Genomic DNA, 19,826 nt, shown 5'->3' with positions numbered 1-19,826 from the left:
GAAATTTTGATGCTTTTTGGAAGTAACATCCATTAAAAGGTATTTAAGACAAAATTGACTTAATGAGTATTTTCAAATTAAACTGTAGGTAAGTTTTATGAACTCATTTTTTGGAAGTGAAATCAGGCTATTATTAAAGTTCTGGAAGCTAGATCTTATGATATCAATACTCAAGTGTGAAATTTGTTGATGGATATTTACAGTCTGATATCAGGTGGGTTCTTATTTAGAAGCCAACAAGGCCTTTCATCTCTTGGCAGCCAAAGGAGCAGCTGGGTTGGAAGGCAATTGATCTTGCCCCCTTTCCTGGCTGTTATCTGCCCTATCACAGGATTCTGTTTTTGTAGTTTTATTTATTTTTTTATTTTTTTTTATTTTTTCCTGTTTTCTGTTGTTCTCGCTGTTGTTATCTGTTTTTTCTACCAATAAATAAATAAATAGACCGTAGGTGGGTCCATTTGATCCGACCATCCAGCCCGCTCTCTGACGACATTGGCTAGTTGGCTACTATCTAGCTGTTGGCCATTGCCAATGTTGGGAAGCATATGGCCCATCTCAATGTCTCGCTGTCTATTCCTTACCCAACAAGAAAATGGTGCTTTACAACCAATCATGAAGCTGCCCTTCACTACCTTCCCTAATTGGCATGCCGCTGCGTTAAGACCTCGGGTGGGAACTTTATTGTGGGGCGGGAGCACGAATTGGATGATGACAGCATGGTGCTTGGCATACGTTTATGATTTGGAATGTAACATAGCATCAATAGCTCCCAGTGGCGTGGAGGTGGAGCACCTTAACTTAAATCCTCAATGACACAATATCACGTTTTTCTAACAAATTATGGTAGATTTTTTTTTCAAGTATTTTCTAGGCTCAAACATGAAGAAATCAATTCTTTCTATCAAATATTTCCTTTGATCAAATAATTGGTGATTAATGAATGATACCCTCTTTGGATTACGTGGTCAATCTAGATCGTTCATCTGGATCTAATAGATAATTTGTGGATTTTCAACATGTAATCGAAGCATGGAGTAATGGTGGATTCAGCCTTTCAACCTAGAGATCCAGCTTCATATCTTCTTACTTGTAATTTATGTTGACATTTTCAACGTATGGTTGAATCAGATAGTCGGGCTAATGACCTTCACCCGGCAGATTTTGGGACTGTCTCACCAGTCACCACAAACCCTTTCAAATACATCGACTTAGTAAACATAACTTGACCGATTAAACTGTTGACCCATTTGGGCATTTGGCCAAGTAAATGAACCAATGCTTAGAGACTAATTCTCTTTTTCTGTTTAACAGTCAAACCAGCCAACCTATTAACCACTAAAATATGACATTTAAAATTTTTCAGACAACACAACGCGCCATATTACAAAACACCCTATGGCGTAGGAAATTCACCCCCCAAGTTGCCATATGCAGGATTATTTGGTAATCTTGATAACACATCAAAGAAACCATATTTCCTCTTAATATTAATGATCGCTAACAAATAAAATTCCGATTATAGTGGTAATTTTAAGAGCATGTCCTCATTGGAGTCTCCGCCCGAGTATGCCCTTATGTCTGTGTTCTTGAAGGCTACATTGGCCTACCCCTCACCAGTACGAATCCGAATTGGGATCTGCTCCTCACACAGGGCGCCTCAAAATAACCTCACAGGCACATCCCACCGTGCATGGGGAACATCTCCCATAAATAACACACAAATACGGAAGATGTTCCCAATACATGGTTTGGATGTACATGTGAGGTCAGTGTGAGGCGCCCTTTGTGAGGAGCAGATCCGGTCTCTACAAAGCCATAAATTATAACTTGCTTTTCTCTTGCAAATTCTTATATGCATGCTTTTTATTAGCAATACCAACAAACTTGACATGCGTCTTTGTCAATGGGATGCTGGGTCGCTTTATACTAGAAAACAAATTCTTACTAGAGATTCTATCTTTTCCATGCTATTGTCATGCTCAACATTTCATAAATTAAGGACTATTTAGTGGATATTGTACAAGGATCTATTTTGTTGCTTCAAGTGCTGACAAGTGAAAGCAACTACTAAATTGTTTTTAGCTCTTTAGGAAGAAAAAAAGAAGAAAAGTCTTCACTTGTTGGAAAGGGAGTTCGGGGTGATGAGGGTTATGTGGTAGGGAGTGATACGGAGTGACTCCGTACTCTTTGAAATTAAGGCGACCTCCATTAAGTTTGATGATTTTTCCTGGATATAGCAGAGAACTTGTCCATAAAACTAAACCTATCTCCCTCCACTTGCTCTACATCTCAAGATGTACCAAGGTTCAACTCATGGAACCTCTTCAGTAAACTGGACTTGTAGCTCATGAGTTCGGCATCTTCAACAGAATCGGGAGTAGACTTAATAACTGAGATTGCTCCGGCTTGGTGCAGGGACCTGGCTGCTTCATCTGCAATTTTTAGGAGGATTTTCACATTCATTCCATGGATAAAATCAGAGGGTAGCTCCATCAATTAAAAGACAATCCATCACAAACTTCATTCGAGAAATCTGATGTGCCAAAAATGATTTCAGCATTAACATTGGCCTTATGAAATGGACTGCATATAGATTATAGCTAATTCAAGGGAGAAGACTATCACTAGAGTCCATAATTCAATGCAGCAAATTTGGCGTGTCTGACACAATTACCTCTTTGCTATGGTTATGACAGAAGAAATAACAAGATACCCATTTAGCCCAAAACATCTATATGCACCATGGTCCATATTTCTTTTTTTGGTAGTCACTAGAGTCCATATTTCAAACAGCATAAATGTAGGAAACCTCTAATTCAGATGCCAACAAGCATGTATTGGAGCTAAAAGCAATTCTTTAACCCCAAAATAGAAATCAACCCAATTCACAGGACAAAGTGGTAATTACCATATCTCAGTCTGACTAGCAGGGTTGACCCTTATCAACCTAATGAACACAGCTTACTCTTTTGTTTTGTTTTTTTTTTTTTTTTTTTTTTGGGGGGGGGGGGTAATGAACACAGCGTACTGAAGAGGCAAATAAAAAGTGTACGCTAGTCCACTTTTGCAGTTTAACCAAATGCATTTTTATTTTTTTGATAATTAAATGCATTTTTATTGATAGCTTGTTACTTTTGAATTAAAATTTTAATTTACAAAGTGGAAGTGCCTTGCACCCCAAAACATCTTTGATATTGCATCAATGATCTAACTCAAAATATTAGCACCACCATTTGTCATTCCTCAAAACAAGTGGCTAGAGCATCAGCCATACAATTTGCCTCCCTTTTTTGTCCATAGAAACATAACTCTTAATTTTTGTGCCTAGCTTCCTTATTTTTTTCTTTTTGAAATAAGTTAACTGATTTCATTAAAGGAAAGAGTGGTACACAAGAAGGTGTACAAATACAAAGCAGGGGCCAGACCCCTGAGAATTACACAGGAGGAAAATTTTCACAGTACAAGGTCTCCAGAATGACTCCTAATTTTGCTAGACCATCTGCAATGGCATTTTTAACTCCCTTGGGATCCAGTATAGAGAAACATTCGTATGAGCTAATAGGTCCCTTGCCTCTGTTAAGAAGTGACCAAGTCTCCAAGGTCCAGCCTCCTGTTGTCCCAACCATCTTATAGTATTTGCTGAGTCACCTTCGATGGAGAAGTTCTGAATACCCAGTTTGCTGACTAGGCAAATCCCTGTGAGAGCTGCTAACACTTCTGCCTTTGTGGAGTCGGCTATCCCAATCAGTCCACTGTATACCCAGCAGGTGAGTCCGTTTTCATTTCTTAGGATTCCCCCTATGTCGGCAGCTCCAGGGTTACCAAAAGCACTTCCATCAAAGCTTAGAGTCCAAGTTCCTTCCCTTCTTATTGGGGGAACTCTGGGGGGGAGTGGGATAGAAGGGGAGGAGATTAGAAAGTTGTACACATTTCTGTTAAGGTCATTAACATTGATTCCTGTGAACTCCTCTAAGCTGGAAGCCCACAAATTGCAGTAATAAGTGATGTGGTTGATCAGCTCATGTTGAGGGCCCGGGAATAGGATCTCGTCACGGGTCGGTCCATGGGAAAACCTCCGGTTTTCCCTTTTCCCTTGTTCCTTCCTGCTCTTGATGAACCTATCTTGGCGCCTCTGGTGATTTGTTCAAGAGATCACCAACTCTCCTAACTCACTTCTTTAACTGAATATTCGATATCCTCATTCAATAATGGTGTCTCCTTAAATAGGAGATTACAAGAGTCCTAATCTTAGGGAGTCTCATTGCTGAATAGGGAGACTTCCAGTTCTATCTTGCTAAGGATAAGATAAGCTAATCCTAATCTGATAATCTACTAACAAGATAAGATAAGAGCAATAGAATAAGATAAGAACAAGCAAGATGATCCAATCTAATCTAGATAAGACTGCTGTTGCCGAACTGGGTAGGATGAGAATCATTGAATCACTGCTACTGCTGGCGATGGGTCAGGTTCCTGTTGCTGCTGGCGGCGACGGTACGTCTTCCCGAGGAATGCATCCATAACATTACTCCCCTCCTGGACTACGAGCTTGTCCTCAAGCTCGAACTCCAGATATGTGAAGTGGAACTCTGCCAATGGGGTCCATGTGACTTCGGCCGATGGTAAATTACACCATTCCACCAAGACTTCAAGAATTCCACGATTGAGACGAGAGCGGGTGAGAGCTTTAGGTTGGGGAACCAGTTTGCCATCTTTCAAGGGTGGTAGGGAGGGGACTTGGTCCGGAGGAGCACCCATAAATGGCTTCAGCAAGGAGATGTGGAAGGCATCATAAATCCGGCTGGTCTCTGGTAATTCCAGCTGGTAGGCCACACTGAGAATCCGTCGCAAAACCTTGAAGGGCCCATAGAACTTAGGGGCCAGCTTCAGGGCAGCCCTGTGGCGCAAGGAGCGTTGCCGGTAGGGCTGGAGTTTTAACCAAACAAATTGTCCTGGATCGAACGACAGTTCCCGGTGGTGCTTGTCATAGTTAAGCTTCATGCGGAGCTGGGCCTGCTGTAAGCGAAGGTGGACATCGGCTAGGAGGGCGTCGCGTTCTTGTAAGGAGTGATCAATTGCTTCCAAACGAGTAGAACCAGGCTCGTAGGACAGCAAGTGGGGAGGATCCCGGCCATAAACGATGCGAAAGGGAGTCATGCCGAGGGAAGAATGGTAGGCTATGTTGTAACAGTACTTGGCCCAAGGGAGCCAATCCACCCACCGTCGCGATTGATCGCTTATGAAACAACGGAGATACATCTCGATTGTGCGGTTGACCACTTCCGTCTGACCGTCAATCTGTGGCTGATAAGCTGATGAGTAGGCCAAGGTGGTGCCGTGTAGCCGGAATAACTCCTTCCAGAAGGCACTAATGAAAACCGGGTCCCTATTGCTGACGATGGATTCTGGTAACCCATGTAAGCGAAAAACATGTGTAAAGAAGGCGAGGGCAACTGAAGTAGCACTGTACGGGTGTGATAGAGGAATGAAGTGGGTGTATTTAGAGAAGCGATCGACTACCACGAAGAGAATTGATTTGCCGCCTACCTTGGGTAGTTCCTCAATGAAGTCCATGGAGATGTCGGCCCATATCGGTGTCGGAATGGAAAGGGGCTGAAGGAGGCCTGCCGGGTGTAGGTTTTCCCATTTATGTTGTTGGCACGTGGAGCAATTCTGGACAAAATCTCGAATAGAAGTCTTCATACCTCGCCAATGGAAATCGGCCTGGACGCGGTGGAGCGTTTTTTGAACACCTTCATGGGTGGAGTTATGGATGCTGATGATGATGGTGGAAATCAACGAGAAGTCTGGCGGAAGATGGACTCGTCCCTTATATAGTACCAACCCGTCTTGAAGTGACCAATTGGGGTCGGCAGTGCCGGATTGGATCTTCTGGACCAAGAGCGACCATTCTGGGGACTGTGGTGCTGCCTTCTTAATGTCGTCAAACAAAGAGATCCGGGGTTGGGAAATGCCACACAGAGCCATCGCGTCTTCATCTCGCCTAGACAAGGCATTAGCTACGCGATTTGAGGACCCTGCCTTGTATTCCACCCGGAAGTCGAACCCGAGCAGTTTGCTAACCCAATGCTGCTGAGGGGAAGTGGTGAGACGTTCTAACAGGTATTTGAGGCTGTAATGATCAGTTTTGACGACGAACGACTGCCCCCACAAATATGGCCTCCAGTGCTGGACGGCTCGGGCTAGGCCGATTAGTTCGCGCTCATAGGCTGGAAGCTTCAAATGCCGATCGGCCAGCCTGCGGCTGAAGAAAGCAATCGGGTGCCCTTGCTGCTGTAATACGGCCCCGATACCTACGTAGGAGGCATCGCACTCGACTGTAAATTCGAGGGCAAAATTTGGTAATTGCAAGACGAGTGGAAGACATGGTATTTCTCAGTGTCAGAAAAGCTACATCGGCTGCGTCGTCCCACTGGAAGGAATTTTTCTTTAACAGGTTGGTTAACGAGGCCACCAACAATCCATAGTTCTGGACAAATTTGCGGTAGTAACCCATTAATCCGAGGAACTAGCGTAAGGCCTTGGCTGATTGAGGCTTGGGCCATTCTTTTATAGCCTGAATTTTGGAACTATCAACTGTCACTCCCTGCCCATGGATGACGTGGCCGAGATAAAGAACATGTCGCTCCCGAAGGTGCACTTGGACCGTTTGAGGAATAATTTGTGTTGGCGTAGGAGCTCAAAAACGGTCCGCAGATGGTGCACATGCTCTACCCATGATTTGCTGTAAACGAGGATATCATCAAAGAAAACTAAAACAAATTTGCGCAGATGGGGCTGAAATACCTCGTTCATTAATGACTGAAATGTGGATGGGGTGTTGGAGAGACCGAATGGCATGACTAAAAATTCGAAGTGGCCATGGTGGGTGCAAAAGGCAGTATTCTTCACGTCACCGGGAGCCATGCGAACATGGAAATACCCGGACCTGAGGTTCAACTTAGAGAAATACCGGGCACCCTGCAGCTCGTCCAGCAAATCGTCCACAACGGGAATAGGGAACTTATCTTTGATCGTCCGGTCATTGAGTTCTCTATAGTCAACACAGAACCTCCACGTTCCATCCTGCTTCGCCACCAATAGAACCGGCGAAGAGAAGGGGGAGTGACTTTTGCGTATGATTCCTTGTTTCAACATCTCTGTACGCTGTTTTTCTATCTCGTCCTTCTATAGGTGAGGGTAGCGATAAGGCCGGACAACGACAGGTGTTGAACCCACCACCAAAGGAATACGATGGTCGCAAGCTCGGAGAGGAGGGAGTCCCTTGGGTTCCTGGAATAGATCTGAAAACTCGGCGAGGAGTTTTTCCATGGTTGTCGGTTCTGTCTAAAGTGCATGGACCTGTGGTGTCTTTTCTTTAACCCTGCAACCGTGCCATGAAACTTGCTTCCCATTTAGGTGGAATGCCATTGTGAGTGCGCTGAAGTCCCATAAAATCGAGCCTAGGGTAATTAACCATTTGACCCCAAGAACAATATTGAACCCATCCAATGAGAGTACAGATAAATCAGCAAGAAACAGTTCAGAATTGACCTGTATCGGCACGTCCTTACAAATTCCTAGACTATGAACTCTCTCACCATTTGCGATGGCTACCTGTAGTCACGGCCGGAGTTCCATGGGAGTTTTAACTGAAGGGCGGCATGTTCACTTATGAAGTTGTGTTTGCTCCCTGAATCGACGAGAATGCACACCGGTTGACCTGCTATCTGTGCCTTTAACCGCATGGTCTGAGAGGTTTTAATACCGATGATCGCATGGAGAGAGATCTCTGGCTCGAATATGACGGGTTCTCCTTCATCTTCCTCTTGTTCATCGATGAGGAGGCAAAAAAGCCTCTTACATCTATGTCCTACCGAGTAGAGGTCATCACAGTTGAAACATTGGCCTCTCGCTCGACATTTTGCCATTTCTATCCTGGTCAAACGCTTAATGGGTGGAGCGGCCATGTTACTATCTGTACTTGTCACTGGTCTAGAGGCGATGGTTGTGTGAGATTTCAGTTCCCGGTTGGTAGCAGAAGAGGGGGTCGTTGTTGCTGATCTTGGGGGTACCCATGAGTTTGGTGGACGACCCACATTAAAAATTCTGCGGCTGAGCTGCAGCTTGCGCTCGAACACGCAGGCTAAGTTCATGGTTGTGACCAGATTTGGGGGATTCTGCATCTCGACATCCACCCGCAGGGGTTCTGCTAGCCCTGCCGTGAACATATCCACTTGCTAGTTGGGTTGCACGGAGGATGCCCTCGCGAGGAGGGTTTGGAACTGTCGCTAGTATTCAGCCACTGTGCCGGTCTGTTTAAGGTTAATCAGCTCGCCTAGGGGGTTGCTGGTCAGCGGGGGTCTGAACCTAAGAAGGCAATAGGACTTAAACTGGGGCCAACTGAGCCCGGGTTCTTCTTGCTCTAACCGATAAAACCAAAGTTGTGCTTCCTCTGTTAAGTGAAAGGCGACTAGACTTACCTTATCCCAGTCATTTGTCCGTTGATTCCGAAAAAACTGCTTGCAGCGATACAACTAGCCTAAGGGGTCTCTGTTTTCGTTGTACAACGGGAATTCCAACCTGTTGTACTTGGGGATGACTGCGGCTCCTTGGCTAACAGACTGCTGTTCGCCGGAAGACTGGCAGATCTGGTCGGCTGTCGTTAGCGGTTGTCCCTCCTTCAGAGTTCCTTTCTCTGCTAGAAAGGAATAGCTCCACCAGACGTCGTAGCTCCCTCACTTCGTCTTTGATCTCACGTACTTCGGAGCTGGATTCCACGAGTTGGTGCTTTGAGGTCGTGGACCCTGGATGGTAGCTGCTCCAGATCTCCCATGACGCTTGCTCTGATACCAAGTTGTTGAGGGCCCGGGAATAGGATCTCGTCACAAGTCAGTCCACGGGGAAAACCTCTTGTTTTCCCTTGTTCCTTCCGATGAACCTATCTTGGCGCCTCTGGTGATTTGTTCAAGAGATCACCAACTCTCCTAACTCACTTCTTTAACTGAATATTCGATATCCTCATTCAATAATGGTGTCTCCTTAAATAGGAGATTACAAGAGTCCTAATCTTAGGGAGTCTCCTTGCTGAATAGGGAGACTTCCAGTTCTATCTTGCTAAGGATAAGATAAGCTAATCCTAATCTGATAATCTACTAACAAGATAAGATAAGAGCAATAGAATAAGATAAGAACAAGCAAGATGATCTAATCTAATCTAGATAAGACTGTTGTTGCCGAACTAGGTAGGATGAGAATCATTGAATCACTACTGCTGCTGGCGATGGGTCAGGTTCCTGTTGCTGCCGGCAACGACGGTACGTCTTCCCGAGGAATGCGTCCATAACAGCTCACCCTTAGATTTTATCTTATTTTCAAACAGTTGATTGTTCCTTTCCTCCCAAATTCCCCAAAGAACAGCATGAAGTACTATCAGCCAGTAAGTCTTATCTCTCTTGCTCAGACCTCTTCCTTGCCACTGTGAAATCAGTTCCTGAAGGTGCTTAGGAGCCACCCAACTAAAGCCAACTAGATGTAGGAAGAAGCTCCAGATGTTGCTGGCTGCTTGGCAGTGTATGTAGAGGTGGCCAGTTGTCTCTCCCTCACAGAGGCAGAGGATACAGACGTGAGGGGAGAAAAAAAGCCTTCCAAGGTTTTTCTTCTGCATTAGCTCACAAGTGTTTACTCGATGCAGACAAGCCTCCCAAACAAAAAAACTCACTCTTGAGGGGACAAACTTGCACCAGATCTTCTTGAAAGGGAAATCACTGTCTCAGTTTCCCGCAACCAAAGCTTCGAAGAAAGACTTGGACAAGAACTCACTTCCGGGGTGGGGTTTCCAGACATGGGAGTTTGGGGAAATGTAGACTTCTCTAAGAGAGAGGGAGGAGGTCAGTGTAAGCTCACTGATCTACGGTTCCCTTAAGGGTCTCCCGAGGTTCAAGTTTATGTTGCTTTCATTAGGAGAATTGGGGAGGCACTGAGAGATAGTTGCACCTTTGTTTAGGGTAAGTTTGTAGAGCTTAGGATAAGATTCTGCTAATGTGGAGTTGCTCCACCACAGATCCGTCCAGAACTTTATTCTTGTTCCACTACCCACCCTATATCTTATGAAAGAAAGAAAGAGGTTGTGAATAGAAGAGATACCTTTCCAAGGATTTGAGGAATCTGATCGGTTTGAGAGGAGATTGCAATCCCAACCGTTTACATTTAACCCATACTTGCTGGTGATGATAGCTGCTCAAAGGGAGTTTGATTCAATGGGGAATCTCCACATCCATTTTCCAAGGAGGGCATTATTCTTCTCTTTTAGGTGTCCAATTCCCAGCCCTTCGGCCTCTTTTAGTTTACAAACCTGACTCCAACTTACTAGATGCCCTTTTCTAGCACCTCCACCTTCCCAAAGGAAATCTCTTTGAAGTTTTTCGATCTGTAATCTGATTTTAGCAGGGATCTGAAACACTGAAAGGAAATAGACAGGCATGTCTGCAAGGGAAGCCTTAATGAAGGTAATTCTAGCCCCTTTTGAGAGAGCAATTTTTCCAAGTAGCTAACTTCTTTTCACATTTTTCCATTACTAGCCAGAAACTTCGATTTTTTGGATTCCCGCCTAGGGGCATGCCCAAATAAGATAGGGGGAGATTTTCCACTCGATAATTTAGAGTTTCCTTGAAATTTTCTAGCAAGGAACCTTCAATTTGGCTTATAGTTGCTAGGCTACTCTTTGAGTAATTTACCTTCAACCCTGAGACTAATTCAAAACATTGAAGCACTCTTTTCACATTTAAGATATTCTCCAAATTGGCTTCCAGGAACAGGATGACATCATCAGCAAATAGGAGATGGGAGACATTTATGGCATCTCTTCCTACCTCAAAACCTTTGATTAAGTTAAGTTTTTTGGCTTCTCCATAAGTTGGCTAAAGACATCCATTACCAAGGTGAAGAGGAACGGGGAGAGAGGGCAGCCTTGCTGTAGACCCCTACTAGCTTTAAAGTAACCTTTGGGCTCTCCATTGATCATGATCGAGAACCAGGTTGAACTTATACATCCTTTTATCCACTGCAGCCATTTCGTTCCAAAATCCCTCAAATTCAGAACTTGGAGAAGGCAGTCTCAATCTACTTTATTGTAAGCTTTTTCAAGATCTAGTTTCACAAGAAGGCATGTCCTTCCACTCTTCCTTCTGTCTTCTATAACTTCGTTTGCAATTAGGATGTTGTCTACGATCTGTCTTCCTTTCACAAATGCAAACTGATTTTGAGAAACCAGCTCTTTTAGGACTTCTCTAAGTCTTTTTGCCAACACCTTTGCCATAATTTTGTACACACTCCCTACAGGACTTATTGGCTTGTAGCCTTTCACTTCCAAGACACCATTTTTCTTTGGAATGAGGCAAATAAAAGTAGAATTAGTTCATTTATTTACAACCCTGTGGAGTTGAAGTCTTTAAAGACCTCCAAAAGATCCACTCTTACAACTTCCCAACAGATTTGAAAGAAGAAGATTGGGAAACCATCGGGCCCAGGGGCTCTATCTCCGTCCATATTGAAGACTGCTTCTCTTATTTCTTGCTCCTCAAATTCCCTTTCAAGCCAAATTCTCTTATCTTCTGCTAGAGTCGGCCCTTCCCAACTTCTTCATTTAAACTTCCTAGCAATTTTCCTAGAGTAAAGAGTTTTGAAGTGGTTTAGAAATGCCTCAGTGATTTCTTCTGCATCTTCCACCTCCCTCCGACCCACCTTAATTTTTGAGATGAGATTCTTTCTGCGCCTACCCGACGCATAGCTATGGAAGAATTTTGAGTTGTTATCTCCTTCCTTTAACCATCTGACCCTTGATCTGTGCCTCCAAAAGATTTCTTCTTTTCTGATTACCTTTTCCCAAGAACTCCTTAAACCATCTCTCCTACTTCTTCCTTCTCTGTCCAGAACTCCTAAATTGCTCCTTTTTATCTAAATCTTCCAGCTCCATGAGGATGGCATTTTTTTCCTCTGCAAACGATTTGAACTCTTCTCTCCCCTAGGATCTCAATTTTCTTTTCAGGAATTTCAGCTTTTGCAACAGTCTGTACCCAGCCCAGCCTTCAACTCTACATTCCTTCCACTATAAAGCTACATTTTTGTGGAAATCTTTGTGAAGAGTCCACATTTTCTCCAGTCTAATTGGGGGTTTACCTTTCAAGACCAGGTCTGTTCTCAGGACTAAAGGCCAGTGGTCTGAAGTGCAGTGAGGTCTGATTTCTTGGAGAAGATTTAAGAACTTTTTTGCCCAATCTGAAGATACCATAAACCTATCTAGTCTGTAGCTTGTTGGGTTCTCTTGTAGGTTTGACCAAGTGAATTGGCCATTATGGAGAGGAAGGTCACAAAGATTGTCTCGAGATAAAACTGGAGAATTCCCTCATGCTCCTGGTTGCTGTTCTTCTGTCAGAGTTTTCTTGAGAGAACCTTGTTACGTTAAAGTCACCTCCTAAAACCCAAGGGATTTCATCAAACTCATGTAGGGCATCCAATTCTTCCCAAAGTCTTTGCTTGTCTGAAGGAGCATTGGATCCGTATACTCCAGTCAAAGTCCAGCTGAAACCATCAATCTTATTGGTAAAAAGAACAGAGATTGAGAATTCTCCTCTATCTATTTCAATACCCGAAACCTCCTCTTCATTCCAAGCTAGGATAATTCCCCCTAAAGTGCCTAAAGCAAGAAGTAAAACCCATTTCTTTCCACGAATTTCCCAAGTTGCTCTCAGAAGCTTCCTGTCCACTTCTTTTTTGTTTCTTGGAGGATGACTATGTCTGGTTTTTATCTTCTCAGAGTTTCTTTTACCAAACTTCTTTATAGTTGGCCTCCCAACCCTCTGACGTTCCAACTTAATAATTTCATTAAGCTCCGAATGCTGATTTTCCCTTGTCCGCCCTAAACCTTGTTGTTTTTTGATCTGTCAATCCCCATTGAAGTCTCCTTAGCTCCCTTTTAGAGCTCTTCTTGCCACTTTTCACAAACTCGACCTTCTGGATTCCTTCTTCCCCCTTTTCTGGAGCCTGATTGAGTGAAGATCCCTTCTCTTTACTTATCCCCAATTTTCTAGCCGTCTCAGTAACTTCTCTTTCTAGATTAGCACCCCTTCTGTGTCAATCCGAACTAATGATGCCCTTCGTCAGATTTTTCTTGGCAGCTTGGGTTAATGCTTAGTTGGGATAGATCTCCATTGAAACCTGAAAGACAAAGAGGGGAAGTAAGGTGAGATCCAAGATTAGAAGAAGACAGAGAAAAGGTTACAGGCAAAGGAGAGGAGGGGGAAGGGGAAACTTGGTGGATTTACAGTCTATTCCATACTCTTACTAGGCTTGTTGGCTCACAGTCTATTCCATACTCAGGATTTACAAGAAGTGTTTGTTCAATTAAATCCACACTTCCCCATGCTTCCTTTCCAGAGAAAAGATCTTTTGCCCTTGAGAAAGCCACCTCCCTGGGGTCTGGTTCGATCTCTGTCGCATAAGAGCTTGAATCTTCAGCTGTTTCAGTGTCGTTTGCCTTGAAGAGAGAGGAGGAGCTTGAACTGTCTGGTGATGAAGGAGGCCTGTAAATTTTCCTGTTGTGTCTTCCCGAGCTTGGAGGAGTTTCGGGCGTTGGCTCGGTTAGGGAATTTGGGGTCTCAGGTGGATTTGGGCCATGGAGGACTTCTTTCGAGTCTGTCGGGTGGGCTTTAGAAAGGTTTCGGCCCAAGTCTTGAAACTGTATTGGGTACCTTAACTTGTGAGAACTGTTCGAGGGAAGGCCCATTTTCTAAAGATATTTTGAAAATTGAAAGGGGTTGTTGAGAGTAGCTTGGCCTGCCTTACTTTTTCGGCTCCTCTTTTTAAGGGGCTTGAAAGTATTTCTTTTGGGTAACAGTTTAAGCTTCTCCAAATGGTCTTTCACTGATGATTTCCTTCCTTCAGGTTTACAAAAGCTTCCAGAAGTAGCTCTTGAACCTGCAGGAGCTTCAGGTCCTATTTTGGGAAGAGGAAGATGAATTGACTCGGTGAGTTGAGAGGGAGACTCGTTCGTCTTCTCCACTTCAACAGATAGGTAGAACTAGACATTTCGCTCATTATTATTACATGCATCTTGTCCTTACATGAGATTCACCATCCACAATCAGGTTGTTAAAATTTAGGAACTTTGCCAACTTCAAACCCAGGTGTAATGTCAGAATCTTAGCCTTTAAAGAGTCCCCTCAACTTGTGGGTCCTGAGTATAAAGCCAATGCTTTACCATTGCCATTCCTGATTACTCCACCTATGCCCAGACATTCCTGGATTTTTCCATGACAGTCCTATCAAAATTAAGCTTTACTGGGTTTCCACTAGGAACTACCCGGGGAGAAGCACTTGCTGCCCTTGTGGTAGAGCAGTTTGCTACATTGGGCCAGAAATGACAGAACAAAGGTGAAGTTTTGACCCAATGATAAATTCTAATTACGATATTCTTGGTTACCACTTCTTTTGAGTGGGAAACCTCCTTGAAGATCTTACAATTCCTTTCTTCCCAAACTGACCAAAGAATAACCCCTCTAACACAACTCAATAGTACCTTCCCTCTGCTTAACCAATTGCATTTGAATTCATTATCTCAATTAAAAAAATTCAAATTTCACATGTATATCTCAATATACCAAAATTCGATGGTCTAGAATGTGAAATTAGTCAATGTTACAATTCAGGTCTGCCTTAGAGCTCGGCCTGACTGAGTTCAGTTATGTAGAAGAAGAAAAAGTGATAAAGAAAGAGAGAAGAGAGAATTCTGGTTCGAACTGAAAGAGTCAACCTAACTTCTCCCAGTCGGCCAGTAAGTATTTATATTATTATTAAAACATAACTGAAAAGACCTATGTGCCCTTACTTAAGTTAAGAGCACATGTTTCAACACAACATTATAGATCAGCAACATCAATCAAGGTATAAAGACAGAAATACCCTATGATATATACTCACCAGCTTGTTACATATGTAGTCCACTCTTCCCCGATTCAAGCCTTTTGTAAATAAGTCAGCCCACTGATTTCCTGTATTAACATGTGTAGTGTCCAGCTCTCCATTCAGCACTTACATATGTAGTCCACTCTTCCCCGATTCAAGCCTTTTGTAAATAAGTCAGCCCACTGATTTCCTGTATTAACATGTGTAGTGTCCAGCTCTCCATTCAGCACCTTCTCCCTCACAAAGTGACAGTCAACCTCAATGTGCTTGGTTCTTTCATGAAACACTGGATTAGAGGAGATATGAATTGCAGCCTGATTATCACAATAGAACTTCATTGGAGTGTTAACGTTGTACCCTACTTCCTGTAGAAGGTTACTTAGCCACACTAATTCACAAGCGGTATGCACCATAGCCCTATATTCTGCTTTTGCACTGCTTCTTGCCACAACCGTCTGCTTCTTACTTTTCCATGTCACCAAGTTACCTCCCAGAAACGTGCAATAGCCTGTAGTAGACCGCCTATCAGACATAGAACCGGCCCAATCAGCATCAAAATACCCTTCTATTTCAAGTTTTCCCCCACTCTTGTATATTAGACCGCGACCCGGGGCCCCTTTTAGATACTTCACAATTCTCAAAACCGCATTCCAATGAGGAATCAGAGGTTTTTGCATGAACTGGCTTACCAAACTAACTGCAAATGAGATGTCTAGTCTGGTAATGGTTAGGTAGTTCAATTTGCCCACAAGTCGTCGGTATCTGCCAGGGTCTTCAAACACTTCACCCATATCACTGCTTAGCTTGGTATTTGTGTCTATGGGTGTTTCAGCTGGTTTGGCACCCAACAAGCCAGTTTCTTCCAGCAAATCAAGCACATATTTTCTCTGGCACAGGTTAATCCCATACTTGGATCTCGCTACCTCTATCCCCAAGAAGTATTTCAGTTTACCTAGATCCTTTGTCAGAAAGTGATCCTGTAGATAAGTCTTCAGCCTATCAATACCAATGTTATCATTCCCAGTAATAACAATATCATCTACATACACCACCAACAGTATTTTTCCTCCCGGAGAGTTATGATTAAATACAAAATGGTCAACTTTGCACTGTTTCATGCCAAACTTCTTTACCACCTCACTGAACCTACCAAACCATGCTCGAGGAGACTGTTTAAGCCCATATATAGCCTTCCTTAGTCTGCACACCTTACCATCCTCCCCCTGAGCAACAAACCCTGGAGGTTGCTCCATGTAGACCTCCTCGAGTAAATCACCATGCAAAAAGGCATTCTTGATATCAAGCTGATATAGTGACCACTCATACATGGCTGCAAGAGAGATCACAACACGAATTGACCCTATCTTAGCAACCGGTGAGAAGGTCTCTGTGTAGTCAATGCCATAGGTTTGGCAGTACCCTTTTGCAACTAATCGCGCTTTCAGGCATTCAACACTACCATCAGGTAGATACTTAACCGTATAAACCCACTTACAACCAATAGCTTGCTTCCCATGAGGAAGAGCAGTGAGGTCCCAAGTATGATTATGATGAAGGGCTGAGAGTTCTTCTTCCATGGCACGGTACCACCCTGGAGAGGCAAGGGCTTCCTGGACATCTTTAGGAACAATAACTGATGAAAACAAGGTAACAAACTGGCGATGGGAAGCGGAAAGGTGAGTAAGAGAAACATAATTAGAAATGGGATGAAGGGTGCAAGTATGTTTACCTTTCCGCAAAGCAATGGGTAGATCAATCTTAGATGCTAAGTGGAGGTCTGGTGCACGTGGGCGATGTGTATACACATGATGGATAGGTGGGCGTTCAACAGGTGGTGGCACCGGAGGCAAGGATTTGGTCACAACTGGAACAAAGGGAGGAGGATCGACAACGGGAAGTAGAAGAGGAGGAGGTGATGAGGAGGAAGAAGCATCACCAGACCCCCAAAAGAACGGAGTAGACTCAAAGAAACTGACATCAGCACACACAAAGGACCGTCGAAAACCAGGATGGTAACACCTATAACCTTTCTGGGTCCAAGAATTGCCAAGGAAGATGCACTTGAGAAAACGGGCATCAAACTTGTCGTTCCCAGGACCCAGATTATGGACAAAACAGACACACCCAAAAACTCTCGGCGTAAGAGGGAATGGAGACAAAGAAGGAAACAAGACTTGAAACGGAGATTGACCATCAAGGATGAACGTGGGCATCCGATTAATCAAAAAACAAGAGGTAAGCACTACATCACTCCAAAAAGGTTTGGGAACATGCATGTGATGCATTAGGGATCTTGCTGTTTCAAGGAGATGGCGATTCTTTCTCTCAGCCACCCCGTTTTGTTGTGGGGTGTAGGTACACGAGGTCTGATGTATAATGTCGTGTTGGTCCAAGTATTACTGAAATGATGAGGATAAATATTCGTGGCCATTATCAAAATGAAAAACTTTGATGTGGGTACCAAATTGGTTACGAATTTCAGCATAAAATTTTTTGAAAATTGGTAAACAATTCACTTCTTTCTTTCATTAAATAGAGCCACGTCATCCTTGAAAAATATCCACAAAAATGACAAAATATCCGTATCCATTATATGACATTACTTTATAAGAACCCCAAACATCTGAATGAACTAAAGAAAAAGGACTTGACACACGATTATCGACCCTAGAACTAAAGGGAACACAATGGTGTTTCCCAAACTGACACGACTCACAATCCAAAACAGAAAACTGACTCAAGGACGGAACCAAGGACTTCAAGACTTTGAGCGACGGATGACCAAATCGGCAATGCCACTGGAGAGGAGAAAGAGATGACTAGAGAGCTGTTGAAGTTCTACCACCACCACCGTCAAGATAATACAGTCCACCTGCTTCATGCCCTCCACCAATCTTCATCCCAGTCTTGAGATCCTAAAAGACACACATAGATGGATAAAAGGTAATGGAGCAGTTAAGTGATTTGGTCAGTTTATTAATAGACATAAGGTTAAAAGGAAATTTAGGAACATACAGAACTGATGAGAGGGATACAAGATATAGGTCAACATTACCAACACCACAAATTGAGGATGTGGAACCATTAGCAAGGGTGACAGATTGTGATGTTGAGCAATGAGATAAGGAGGAAAACACACCTGGAGTTCCAGTCATGTGATCGGAGGCTCCAGAGTCAATGATCCAGGGATTGGGTGTAGATGCTAGACAAGCCATACCTGAGTGAGCAAAAGTCGTCGTGTTCTGCTGTGATTGGATAAACCTCTCATATTCATTACGGGGAACACTCACCATCTCCTTCATGGGACCATCTATGGATGTAGGAGGCAACTGGTCAGATGAATGATTCTCCTGTCTAAAGCTGGAACTTGAGTCACCAACCGCGGCATGATTGGCTCAGGTTGAGGGAGGACCATGTAAATCATAACAATAGTTGATGGTATGTCCATCCATACCATAATGAATGCACTTCCTCGGGCCTGAGCTACGTCCTCTACCATAGGCTCCCCCTGAATCTCTGCTCCCAGTACGACCACCACCACGATTATAAGTAGACCCACCATTGCCACTTCGGCCATATGTAGAACCACTACCAACACCACGGCCAGATTGAGCTCCCCGAGCTCCACCTCTACCACCACGGCCTCTCGATGCAGCAAAGGCAGATCTATCTGAGATATTAGAGTTCTCAGTAGATACGATAGAAAGCCTCCGTAGTCGAGCAAATACCTCTTCTAGGGACGGAAGAGCTGATCCCCCTAATATCTGAGCCCGTACTGGTTCATATTCAGACTTTAGTCCCACCAAAAATCTAGTCACATCAAGCTGCTCTCTCTGTTGTTGTTGAATCTTGACATCAGAAGTGAGAGGATGATAGACATTCAACTCATTACGTATGTTCCTCATGTTGGCATAGTACTCCTCAAGACTCTGATTGCCCTGTTGCAGATTAAAGTACTCTTGATAAAGCTGATAAACTCTGGTTGTATTGTCCTGCCCCGAATACAATTTCTTCGCATGGTCCACCACATCTTTGGCAGTATCAAGGAACATGAAGTTCACACTAATCCTGGGTTCCATACTATTCCACAACCATGTGATGATCTGAGCGTCCTCTTGCTCCTAGTCTTCATACTCGTGAGAGTCAGAGGAGGGTTTCTCCTTTCTGATGTGTTTTACCTTCTTCTTTGCCTTCAGAAAGACTTCAATGGATTTAGCCCAAGGCACATAATTCTCTCCATTTAACTTAATGGAAGTCATCTGAACATTCAGGTAGTCTGTAGGCACCATCACACTAGGTTTATAATCATTACTGTCTCCCATTATGTTATCACCAACTCTGCACACTTGCTGAATTCTATTATCACTGAGATCTGCACACTACACACCACTAGGTCACACCTGTCACACTGATTGCAGCGCTAATTGTTGCTGGAATGTGTGCTCTTTACACCACAAACCCTAAATCACACCTGTCACACTGATTTCAGCACTTGTTGTTGCTGAAAAATGTGTTCACACCACAAACCCTACTCCTACAACTACCTGAAATCTCACCACTATATGATCATATCTCTTCCTTCAAAATGCACAAAGAAACCAGCATAAACCCTAGCTCTTACTGGCCGAAACCCTAGCAAATGGTCTGAAACACACCTCCTATTTAATCCATAATAGATATCATGCACTGAAATCTCTTACCTTATCGCTGAAGTAACACCCATGCGAGCAGGAGAGCAGTCCACACACAACAGCCGTTTCACACACAACAGCCACACACAGTTCGGCCCTCTATTCTTCCTCTACTAGGAGAGGGCGATCTCAGAAATCACAGCAACCGACCACATATGACCTGACTAGAAGCAT

General features: G+C 43.7%; 1 protein-coding gene across 1 annotated transcript in view; it reads right to left on the bottom strand.

The window, feature by feature from the left end:
- Positions 1-1,958: 1,958 nt before the first annotated feature.
- The window catches only part of LOC148868637 (ARM repeat superfamily protein), a 27,426-nt gene continuing 9,558 nt past the window's right edge, over positions 1,959-19,826 (bottom strand). Inside the window, exon 8 of the mRNA XM_088970240.1 lies at positions 1,959-2,432. Within this exon, the coding sequence (XP_088826366.1) occupies positions 2,290-2,432 (143 nt within the window). The 3' untranslated portion in view covers positions 1,959-2,289. The remainder of the gene's footprint in view (positions 2,433-19,826) is intronic.

The sequence above is a fragment of the Nelumbo lutea genome, chromosome 2 (genome assembly GCF_056320005.1).
Source record: "Nelumbo lutea isolate HS-2025 chromosome 2, American lotus-T2T, whole genome shotgun sequence".
Lineage (NCBI taxonomy): Eukaryota > Viridiplantae > Streptophyta > Magnoliopsida > Proteales > Nelumbonaceae > Nelumbo > Nelumbo lutea.
Note: the sequence above shows the minus strand (reverse complement) of the source record. Positions and strands in the feature narration are given on the sequence as shown.